This window comes from Pongo pygmaeus, chromosome 4 (genome assembly GCF_028885625.2).
Source record: "Pongo pygmaeus isolate AG05252 chromosome 4, NHGRI_mPonPyg2-v2.0_pri, whole genome shotgun sequence".
Classification (NCBI taxonomy): Eukaryota; Metazoa; Chordata; class Mammalia; order Primates; family Hominidae; genus Pongo; species Pongo pygmaeus.
The window spans coordinates 56,585,728-56,597,573 of NC_072377.2; the positions used below are offsets into that span (position 1 = coordinate 56,585,728).

The 11,846-nt window shown below is 44.9% G+C and overlaps 1 protein-coding gene across 1 annotated transcript; it reads left to right on the forward strand.

The window, feature by feature from the left end:
- The first annotated feature begins 275 nt into the window (after window positions 1-275).
- On the forward strand, window positions 276-11,622 carry ISL1 (ISL LIM homeobox 1). Its single transcript, XM_054488312.1, has 6 exons — window positions 276-603; window positions 1,451-1,640; window positions 4,398-4,657; window positions 6,554-6,840; window positions 8,171-8,338; window positions 10,392-11,622. Exons 1-6 carry the CDS (start codon window positions 576-578, stop codon window positions 10,506-10,508), a joined length of 1,050 nt encoding a protein of 349 aa, XP_054344287.1. The 5' UTR covers window positions 276-575; the 3' UTR covers window positions 10,509-11,622.
- Window positions 11,623-11,846: the final 224 nt, after the last annotated feature.

The following is an 11,846-nucleotide window of genomic DNA, read 5'->3' on the forward strand; positions in this document are numbered from 1 at the left end:
GGCCGGGAAGGAACGCGGGAGGGGGCAGAAGGAAGAGGAAGAGGAGGAGAGGGAGGCCAGAGCCAGAACAGCCCGGCAGCCCGAGCATCGGGGGAGAACGGCCTGAGCCCCGAGCAAGTTGCCTCGGGAGCCCTAATCCTCTCCCGCGGGCTCGCCGAGCGGTCAGTGGCGCACAGCGGCTGCGAGGCTGAAATATGATAATCAGAACAGCTGCGCCGCGCGCCCTGCAGCCAATGGGCGCGGCGCTCGCCTGACGTCCCCGCGCGCTGCGTCAGACCAATGGCGATGGAGCTGAGTTGGAGCAGAGAAGTTTGAGTAAGAGATAAGGAAGAGAGGTGCCCGAGCCGCGCCGAGTCCGCCGCCGCCGCAGCGCCTCCGCTCCGCCAACTCCGCCGGCTTAAATTGGACTCCTAGATCCGCGAGGGCGCGGCGCAGCCGAGCAGCGGCTCTTTCAGCTTTGGCAACCCCAGGGGCCTCTATTTCCCACTTAGCTACAGCTCCAGCATCCTCTCTGTGGGCTGTTCACCAACTGTACAACCACCATTTCACTGTGGACATTACTCCCTCTTACAGATATGGGAGACATGGGAGATCCACCAAAAAGTAAGAGGCTATTTTACCTTGTGGGGCTCGGTGTGCTGTTCTTGTGCGGGGTTCTCTCTCAGGCACCGGCTGAGGTGCCAAGGGCTCTTTGGAGTTGGAGTCATTGCCTGGAGAAAGAGAAAAGGTGGCTTTTTCTTGTTGCCGCCACGCCTGCATGCTTACTGTCGGTTCTTATCTTCGGGAAACTGATTGTACCTTGTGTTTGAATTCGCCTGTGTACCCTCCAAAACTCTAGCTTTCTGGTGCTAAGCGGTGATTTCCTCCTGGGGAATCCTGAGCTCTCCGAGAAGGTTATTATGTTGCAAAGGTCTGCCTGCACAGTCAATGCCCAGAGATGTGAATTAGCATTAGACTTGCAAAAGAGAACGAGTGACAACTGTATTTATGCCTGCTCTTGCTAACAATATCCAGTCCTGTGTGCTATTTAAGAGCGTGCTTCATGGAAAATATAGACATCCCTGCGTTCACTTAACGCTTCTAGTCAAAACCTTTTCTTTGACTTGACTTATCCATAATCTTTCCCAATGATTATAGCAAAGAGGAAGGAGGGGGGGAAAAAGAAATACAAAATGAGCGGGTTTGATTGCGTGCTAGGCGTACAAATGTAGACTATTCCAATCTGCATTTTACATATATTCCACCTCCTTTTAAAAATGAGTCAAGGTTTTGATGGCACATTTCAATTACCATCCCAAAGTGCAATACTCTTAAAAAAAAAAAAAAAAAAAAAAAAAGAAAGAAAAAAAAAACCTCCCAGAGTACGCCCTATAAGAGAACGACACTAAAAGTGTGTTTATCTCTGTAGGAAGTAAACGGTTAGTCAATCATGTATTTATTTTCATTTCAGAAAAACGTCTGATTTCCCTATGTGTTGGTTGCGGCAATCAGATTCACGATCAGTATATTCTGAGGGTTTCTCCGGATTTGGAATGGCATGCGGCATGTTTGAAATGTGCGGAGTGTAATCAGTATTTGGACGAGAGCTGTACATGCTTTGTTAGGGATGGGAAAACCTACTGTAAAAGAGATTATATCAGGTATGGCATTTACACTTCTTCCTTATTTTTGTGAGATTTCCCTGACTCTCCCCACTCTTTGTGTATTATTTGGTGTGGCTTTGTCTTTTTGTGAAGTTTGCCTCAGTGGAGTCATACAAGCCAAAGTTACCCTGTACATGTGTTACAAAAATCAAGCTATGATGTTCATTTCATTCTTTAGTTGAGAAAAACAAAAACCCTTAACAGTGGTATTCATAATTCCGGGGTATTGAGGCTTGTTTAATTACTCTTGGAGTTTATGATGCACAAATTATTTTCCTCTTTCACCCTCCCCCTTACAAAACAAAATTTTAAAAAGATGGAGAAGTTTGGATTTTTAGCTTTAAAATAGGGTTGATTTTTATTGTATAGTGCAGTGTTCTGTTTGTTTTAGTCCTTTTTAAAATTAGTAGCTTACAAATTCTTTGGTGGCATCAATGCAATAGGTGAAATAAAAGTTTGACCGAAGCATGTTTAGAGATGTACTTTGAAAGAGCAAGTACAGGTATTGCTCCTTTTATTTTTTGGGTAAGACCTCCTTCTGAGAAAAATTTAAAACCAACCTAAATATTCCTTGGAAAAAACACCGGAAACTTAATCTTTTTAAATATTAACCCTTTGGTGACATCTAACTGTCTCTTCTTTCTTATCTTATCTGAGCTGATGAATTAGAGCAGATCAAATTGCCCATCATCTGTCTACGAACAATTGGTATATTTAGATAATTGAACAGCTTCCTTTCTCACATTAAAATCTGGTAACTGATAAAATGAGCGAATTGTCCAAATTGACAAGACTGAAACAACATAGGAACTTTCTGAGTTTGGTTTTGTTGTTTTGGAGAGTTTTTGGTTTTTTTTTTTCCTCCAATTTATTCTGCATCACGTTTTGCTAATCTCAAGTTTTCTCTGACTTGTGTGTATATATCAGAAACTTTGTTTTCTGCCTTACAAAGCCAGTAGAGTCTCTAAAGAAAATTGTATTCGTTTTATTAACAAACAGAAGAGACGTCACCATCATTATTATGTTAAATAATAGCAAAATATCACTTTTTAAATGTCCGGTGGCTATTAACAAGCAATTAATTAGCTTCTGTAAGGCAAATGGTTTCTGGAGCTTGAGAACTTTTATTAAAGTTTAGTTAAGATTTAATATACAGTCACAGTTTGCTCCTGCTCACTTAGTATTCAGCATTTTTTTCTTCTTTTTTAAAAATCATGACACAGAGAGTATAATCTTGGTAGATAAAATTAACCTGGTTGGGGGAGGTTAATACTTCAGAGAGGGAGTGAAAGGAAGTAAGGGAAGTCGGGGTACAGGAAGGGGGAGGGGTTTTCTAAATTGTTTGGTCACAGCCAAAGTCAAGTCTTCACCCTATGAAATGGAAGATCTCACATTGAGTAGGCGGAGGGAGGAAAAACTTTTGAATCCACCTTCTAACCTCTGACAAATGAGCGTTTTCATTGTTTACTAGATTGGTGTGTAAACACAAGATTCTAGAGAAGGAGAGCCCACTTCAGGAGTATCTTTACTCCTATGGAAATAGTATTTTGCTCAATTGCACACAGGCTTGCATGTGCCTAATTCTGGATACACACATTTGTAGAAGGACCTAATCATTTCATTTTTACCTTCTCTTCACTCTTTCTCAACTCTGTGTGTGTGTGTGTGTGTGTGTAATCTTGTAGTTGTAAAAGCAGAACAGACTGGACAGTTAGATTTCCACATCTCTCCTTGGAGAAGCAGGATGCGTCCTCCTGTTATGTGGATCTTTTCCTCTCTCTTCCATTCTTTCTGTTCGTAGGAATGCCCCAGCTTCTGTTATTCCTGAAAGATGGAGAAGGGGCCAGGGAAGTGCAGCCTAGATGGAACCTATAAAGATTGTCCCTTGGTAAGGAAAGGCCAGCAGTGAGAAAGACCTTAGAAGTGGGTCTTTGCATTTTTTCATTCTGGTCATGGTTTTCAAGAAAATTGAAATAGAGGTAGATGATTCAGCAACTTGAAAAAGATTGAGGGAACAGACGCAGATTTTTTTTAAAAAAATAATAATACAAGGAAAAATGGAGAGGAAATTTTCTGTTAATATTGCTGCCTGAAGAAAATCTTTAGTTGGAGAAAGACTGGAAAGCACTTATGCAAAAGGAGATGTGGAAACTCTCAGAGGTTTCATTTTGTTATTCTGCTTGTTTATTTGTGAGTGTTTGCAAACCGAGTGGGGTGACAATCCCCTTCTCCTACCTCCTTTTTTCTTGGAAGGAGGACTTTTTGTTGCAGTTTTAGACATTTCTAGCAGCAGAAATTGTGGGATAGGGAAGTGAAAGTGTGGGTGTCGGTGGCCACCAGAGTCTTTCTGGATTCCTTCCTGCCAAGATCTGCAAGATCAACACTGGGACTGATTGCTAGAGCAGCAGCCCGAGTTTGGAATCCATCAATACATTTTCTGTGGTACAAGCTAGGTGTTTTGAACTAAGAGTTACCGACTGAGACAGAGAGGTTCATCGGAAAGGAAACGGGAGTAAAAGAAAGGGAGGAGGGAGGAAGGGGAAAAGAGAGATGGGGGAAGGAAGAGAGACAGGGAGGGAGAGAGCAGGGTTTCATTTCTGTCCTTCTGTTTCCAACTTCTGTTTGGAAATGCTATTTACTTGGGGCGTCTTGCCCGGGATCTTGGGCCAGGGAAGTGCCGGCCTGAAGTGACCCGCTCTTCCTGTACTTCTCTCCCCGCTCTGGGCCGCCTCCGCTTCCCCCTCCCCCGCACAGGTTGTACGGGATCAAATGCGCCAAGTGCAGCATCGGCTTCAGCAAGAACGACTTCGTGATGCGTGCCCGCTCCAAGGTGTATCACATCGAGTGTTTCCGCTGTGTGGCCTGCAGCCGCCAGCTCATCCCTGGGGACGAATTTGCGCTTCGGGAGGACGGTCTCTTCTGCCGAGCAGACCACGATGTGGTGGAGAGGGCCAGTCTGGGCGCTGGCGATCCGCTCAGTCCCCTGCATCCAGCGCGGCCACTGCAAATGGCAGGTACTCCTCTGCCCGGCTCGGGTAGGCAGGCGCCAGGTTAAGCCAGCCTGTGTGCCAGCGGCCACAACAACCATGGTAGCTACAGGGGTGGTCGTAGTGTTTGCCTGCAGCTAAATGAAGTGTTCTGTATGCAATTTGCGCTGTGCTCTGCTCCTTTGCAGCAAGGTTCAATGCACTCACTGTCTCCCCTGATTCCCCGAGCACACTTACACCGTCTGAGTCTCTATATGGTTACACATAAATGTACACCACTTGTGTACGCGTGTGTACACACGCCCAAACATTACTTCCAGTTCGCTCTGGCCTCCAAACCTTGGCTTGCTGAAAACGGGCTTCAGCTCCCAGCCAGGTATTCTCCTGCTGCCTAATTAAAGGGGCGGAGCCCCGGGGTCCCTGGAGCTTCATCCTTTAACCCAATGAAGGAAGCTTAGGTGGCCTGAAGTCATTTAGTCTCCCAAATCCTTTTTCCTTGTGAGTTGCTTCACACTCGAAAAAATTTTTTAATTTTTTATCTTTTTGTGAGAGAACAGGACTGAAAAGATACAGTTTTAAAAACTGCAGGCCATTGCACAGAGTTGTAATATAAAACTGTCAACAAGCTAATCTGCAGTAATTGCCTTTTAAAGGGAGCCTGCTTCTTTAAATCATTCATTCTATATGATTTGGTGAGAATTTCATCTTCAGGCCCATGGTTGTAGCTCTAAATTGACCCCATAGGTGTTGGCCTGACCCTAGGGGGTTGTAGAAGGTGCAGGATTTGTATCATGTAGATAAGAGGACTCATTCCCAAGGAAGAGGAGTGGAAACACAGCAAGGTTGGCCAGGACCAAAGCCGTGGGTTAGAAGGTGGACAGTGTTTCCAAACCTGACTTCCTGCCATGAATAGATCTACCCTTTTGCAATTTTAAAGTATCAATTCCCACTAAACACTGAAGGTGAGGAAACTATAGCGCTCCCTTACCCTTCTGCCTTCTGGCAGCTCTAAGAATTCTGTTCAGGGGGATTTGTGACTAGTTTGCACCGGGGCAAGGCCGGGATGGTGCTCTTGTTCAGTGGAGCCTGCACTCTGCTTGTGGGGAAGCACAGAGGAAGCTAAAATACCGGGAGGGAGGCGGGGGACATCTCCCAGCCACGTTTATCTACAGCCTAGGCAGTTCAACAGAGTTTCCGTTTTCCACTGCTTGGGGTCAGCCCATCTCAGGAACATCCATGTATTACCATAGATTTAATACTAAGAAAGAGCAGGGATTGGAGATATGGCAGAAATCGCGAATTTCTTCAGCCCCTTCACATGATTGTCCTCTCGGACTGAAGTTCAAGGCATTCTGGCAGAGTTCTCGACCTTCCCCTTGCAGAAGTCCCTGCTGGTGTAGTATTTATGGCTGTCACTGAAGTGCTCTGCGTTCCTTTCCCTGTTGCCCTCTGTGGCCTTGGCCCAAGAGAAAATTCTGATCCTGGAGAGGGTGGTAATCAATGTAACTGGGGCCCAGTCTGGGCACAAGGAAAGGTGAGAACGGAGGAGAAACAGTGCTGAAAAATGCCACCCCTGCTGTGAACAGGGGGACAGACTTTGAGACCTGCTTCCCTTGGCTAACACTTTGTTGACACGAGGAGGGGCGGGTGCTGCGTTTCGGGCCGGGATTACTCAGCAATGACCTCTGCAGATTAGAGAGGAAGATTTTATTCTCCCTTTCACCCTCTTCGCCCCCACCTCTGCCGCCCCCTGCTTTGTGTGCTGAGGCTGCAAACCCTAGCCATTGTCCTGAGTGTCTCCGGCGGGCGAGCAAGTGAGCGGGTGGGCAGGCGAGCAAGCGACTGAGCGCGCGAGCGCGGGCGGGCGGGCGGGCCGGCAAGCGAGCCTCCAGCCCAGCGCTCACGGCGCTCCTTGCCCCGCAGCGGAGCCCATCTCCGCCAGGCAGCCGGCCCTGCGGCCCCACGTCCACAAGCAGCCGGAGAAGACCACCCGCGTGCGGACTGTGCTGAACGAGAAGCAGCTGCACACCTTGCGGACCTGCTACGCCGCAAACCCGCGGCCAGATGCGCTCATGAAGGAGCAACTGGTAGAGATGACGGGCCTCAGTCCCCGTGTGATCCGGGTCTGGTTTCAAAACAAGCGGTGCAAGGACAAGAAGCGAAGCATCATGATGAAGCAACTCCAGCAGCAGCAGCCCAATGACAAAACTGTGAGTGGCTCTGGGGCCGGGCAGGGGATGCGAGGGGGAAGGAGACGCAGCGTGCTAGGTGCGTTCCTGGTGCCCAGGAGCGCACGGTTTTCGATCCTGCTCCTGGGCAGGAGTTTGGCCGGGGCTGCCCCTCATCCCCACCCCCACCCATGCCCCGGGGGAGAGGCTACCCGGCGCCGGCCGCCAGCGGAGGGCGGGGAAGCTTGGAGGATCCGTGCGCCGGGGGAGCGGCATCCAGGTCCCAACCTCGTGGGTGGGCTCGTGCCCTTCCACCTCGCCTGTACCTGTGAACCGGAGAAACGCCGTCCTCCCCTCTAAGGGCAGGAGGCAACGAGGTTTGGCCCGGGTTTTGCCAACATACGGATCGTCAGTTCCTCACGTACAGAAGAGGGAGGGATAGCACCTTGGATTCCTGCCTACATCCAGGGGTTCCGTGGGCAGGTCACCCTGTGAGCCCCCAGGGCGCACCGCACTTCTAAGTAAGGTCGGCCGCTGCGCCTTCAGGCTGGCGAGTTCCCCCAAGGTGACCCGCATGCCCAGATCACCCTCTGCTCCAGGTGAAGCCCAGGCCTCCACAGAGGCATCAGGCCCCTCGCACCAGTATCCACTGTTATCTTGGGCCCACGGAAGCACCCACTCTGCAGGCCTCCTGGGGAAGTTAAGCTAGAGTTTCTTTTCTTCCTTTTTTTCTTTTTCTTTTTCTTTTCTTTCTTTCTTTTTCTTTTTTTTTTTTTTTTTTTTTTTTTCTGCTTTGGATCTATTTTTAAATGCCATAAAATCTGCTGTCATTAAACTTGGCAGGCTGGCCAAGACTGGGCCAGGGCACTTTCTGAGTTGGTTAGTGCACAATAGGAACCAGACCCAAATGCTTTGGGGGGATGGAGTGGGGGGCTGGCTCTTCCTTGAGGAGAACGGCTTGGAAAAAATCTGCAGCTAACTGAAACTGCCCAGAAAACCACCCTGTCTAGAGGCTGAAGGGAAGCCCTGCTTACCTCAGCTTTTTAGTTCTGGGAAGCTATGGTCTGAGAAGGCAGAGGGGAGGAATTGGGCTGAGCTGTGAAGGTAAGGGGGAAGAAGAAAATCAAAGTAGAATTTGGTTTAATAAGGTCCATGCAGACCTAATAGTCCAGCACACAGAGGCAGAAAAACAAAACAACAAAACAAATTGAATTCTAGCTAATATCCATAGGTACGGCAAATTAACTGAGTCAATAAAGACCACTATATAGATAAGATAATACCAGGGTATATTTGCTTAGCCTGTGCAGACAACAGAGGGAGGGAATTTGCTCATTAACATGTCGGGATTGGTTGGGGGGCCTATTCACAGAATATCCAGGGGATGACAGGAACTCCCATGGTGGCTGCCAGTCCAGAGAGACACGACGGTGGCTTACAGGCTAACCCAGTGGAAGTACAAAGTTACCAGCCACCTTGGAAAGTACTGAGCGACTTCGCCTTGCAGAGTGACATAGATCAGCCTGCTTTTCAGCAACTGGTAAGTGTCAGCTCCCAGACGGAAGAGGCTGAATTCCCAACAGGGGACTCTGGTTTAACTGTCACACACTGAAAGATTCAGTGGGGAGGGTGCCTTCTTGGGCTCAGGGTTGGGGAGAAACCAAGGAGGTGAGTAATGAAGAGAAGGGAGACAAATGCAAGGAAAACGAACCTCTTGGCATCTTTTTTTTTTTAATGAGACTGCATAATTTGACCATATAGGTTGAATTTTCTATCAATCAGGCCTTCTTTGAAGGATTAATTTCAAGGTACCTAACTCTAGGTAGCATGTGCCAGAAGATGTACAGTGTTGGAGAATCATACATCTTAGAATTTTAGAGTTGTCAAGGACTTCAGGAAATCGTCTTGGCATTTCAATCAGCAATTAGTAAGTTTATCCTTCCTGAGCGTCTAGAGAATGGGATATATAGGACCCAAATCAAGGTGATTGTAGTATATAATCAATGCTATAATACACAGTCGGTGTTGTTATCAATAAACAGCAGGCATGTGTCTGGGTACAATTTTCAAATATATTAATAAAGATCATTCAAATAGATGAATCTTTTTTGTTACAGTATCCCTTGCTGGGAATGTCTTAATCTAAAATGTAGGACCGTTTAAACGTTTTCAAGTGTATGAGTTCAAATGTCATAGAGACACACAGTGTGTACCATGTATAGCAAAAGGGACATGAGCTCTACCAATCAGAAATAAAGTGTTAAATCTGTGAAAACCTTAACATGTTTTCCACATCCAGAGAGGAGAAAATTAATTCACTTTTTGCCTACAAAAGGCTTAAGGGGTCAAGATAAATAAGAACAATAAATATATGTCCTTTGTAATATGCTATATTTATATAGATGATTTTTTTTTCTTAAAGAGTAATCAGCCTTATAGAATCTTGTTTTATAAAATGTAAAGATCTATCCTGAAACCTTGTTCCCTTTTTTGGAAATGAAGCTTTAGTTGAGGTTAGCTTTTTACCCTCATATTTACCTGGAGGGCCTTTGCTTTCTCAATGTCAACAGTTAGGTAATTGGCCAGAGGCAAGTGGTTAAAAGGGCTTGGCCCCAGGCTTGTGTTTGCAAATGCTAAGTGGGTGCAGAGGATAGAAGTCCCTTAATCTCATATTGGAAAAATTTACTGTAGAAAGAAATGTAGGCTCTAGAACTAGGAAAAAAAAAATTATTCTAAGCTCATTAATCTGTTGAGTTATTTGAGCGAATCCTGAATCACAGGAGGAAGGTAAGGGGAGGGTTCAGGGCAGCCAAATGTTTGCACTTTCTGAAACTTCAGTGTCAGATGAGAGCAGTGGAAGGGAAGCTGAGGCAGGAGTGGGCATGGTTAGAGAAGGTTTACAACAGCAGTACAACGCGTTTAGGGTTAAAAGAAGGAGTCAGATATTTAAGAAGGAGTCAGATATTAGGGTTAAAAGAAGGAGTCAGAATGGGATGATGTCATAATATATGGGTCTCATTTTGGAAGGAAGAGCCTGATTTAAAGAGAGAGAGAGAGAAAGGCCAAGAGGAAGCAGGACCAACAAGGAAGAATGCCCAAGCTGTGAGCCTGCTAAGGAGTTAATCTTTGTTCCGTGGAGCCTCCTCTCAATCTCCTGTCAAAGGATCTGAGCCTGTTACGGATTTTCCAACTGAAGAAGAGAGTCTTTGATGCCTAGAGACTGAGAGCTCGCCTACTCCCAGGGCAACATGTAGCCAGCAGGATAATTTTATTTCGAGCATGCATAGTAGAGTTGTGATGCCATTTTACAGTGGGAAACACATTTGTTCTTAAATAATTTAATGCAACATAATGTTGGGAATTCAGTTTCAGTTAAAACAGACATCTTTTGGAAGATGGGAAAGTGAGAGGATTTCTTCTCAAGTTTTTCTCCTCTAGGCTTTCTCTAAGCCTGTTAAAATTCAGTTATCTATGTGAATATCTTTACATATCTATCTACACAAACACTTCTACATACACAATATGATGAATTTATAATCTTTTTATGAATACTGTTCCAGTGTCTTTTATTTATTTCTCAACCTTCTATGCAGGTCAATTTTTCAGAAGGAGGACCGGGCTCTAATTCCACTGGCAGTGAAGTGGCATCAATGTCCTCTCAACTTCCAGATACACCTAACAGCATGGTAGCCAGTCCTATTGAAGCATGAGGAACATTCATTCTGTATTTTTTTTCCCTGTTGGAGAAAGTGGGAAATTATAATGTTGAACTCTGAAACAAAAGTATTTAACGACCCAGTCACTGAAAACTGAATCAAGAAATGAATGCTCCATGAAATGCACGAAGTCTGTTTTAATGACAAGGTGATATGGTAGCAACACTGTGAAGACAATCATGGGATTTTACTAGAATTAAACAACAAACAAAACGCAAAACCCAGTATATGCTATTCAGTGATCTTAGAAGTACTGAAAAAAAAGACGTTTTTAAAACGTAGAGGATTTATATTCAAGGATCTCAAAAAAAGCATTTTCATTTCACTGCACATCTAGAGAAAAACAAAAATAGAAAATTTTCTAGTCCATCCTAATCTGAATGGTGCTGTTTCTATATTGGTCATTGCCTTGCCAAACAGGAGCTCCAGCAAAAGCGCAGGAAGAGAGACTGGCCTCCTTGGCTGAAAGAGTCCTTTCAGGAAGGTGGAGCTGCATTGGTTTGATATGTTTAAAGTTGACTTTAACAAGGGGTTAATTGAAATCCTGGGTCTCTTGGCCTGTCCTGTAGCTGGTTTATTTTTTACTTTGCCCCCTCCCCCCTTCCCCCTTTTTTTGAGATCCATCCTTTATCAAGAAGTCTGAAGCGACTTTAAAGGTTTTTGAATTCAGATTTAAAAACCAACTTATAAAGCATTGCAACAAGGTTACCTCTATTTTGCCACAAGCGTCTCGGGATTGTGTTTGACTTGTGTCTGTCCAAGAACTTTTCCCCCAAAGATGTGTATAGTTATTGGTTAAAATGACTGTTTTCTCTCTCTATGGAAATAAAAAGCAAAAAAAAAAGGAAACTTTTTTTGTTTGCTCTTGCATTGCAAAAATTATAAAGTAATTTATTATTTATTGTCGGAAGACTTGCCACTTTTCATGTCATTTGACATTTTTTGTTTGCTGAAGTAAAAAAAAAAGATAAAGGTTGTATGGTGGTCTTTGAATTATATGTCTAATTCTATGTGTTTTGTCTTTTTCTTCAATATTATGTGAAATCAAAGCGCCATATGTAGAATTATATCTTCAGGACTATTTCACTAATAAACATTTGGCATAGATAAATAAATAAACACAATGATCCAGGGTCCCTCTTTTATGTTTACAAACAAGCTATTCAAATGTCTGAAAGTAAGGATTGCATGTGAATTGGGGTAAACTGACAGACAGTAGGAGTGATATTGTATTGCAAGTAGTTAAGGTCGAGTTTGCATGTTTGGGTTTCAATAGTTGGATCAAAGTTGGTTGGAAGCCCCTTAGCTCTCAGCTGTGATAATGCTACTGGT

Coding starts and splice junctions, on each gene's coding strand:
- ISL1 (XM_054488312.1), top strand. CDS start 576: ATGGGAGACATGGGAGATCCACCAAAAA. Junction 1,641..4,397: donor TGTAAAAGAGATTATATCAG/GTATGGCATTTA, acceptor TCCCCCGCACAG/GTTGTACGGGATCAAATGCG. Junction 6,841..8,170: donor AGCAGCCCAATGACAAAACT/GTGAGTGGCTCT, acceptor GCCTATTCACAG/AATATCCAGGGGATGACAGG.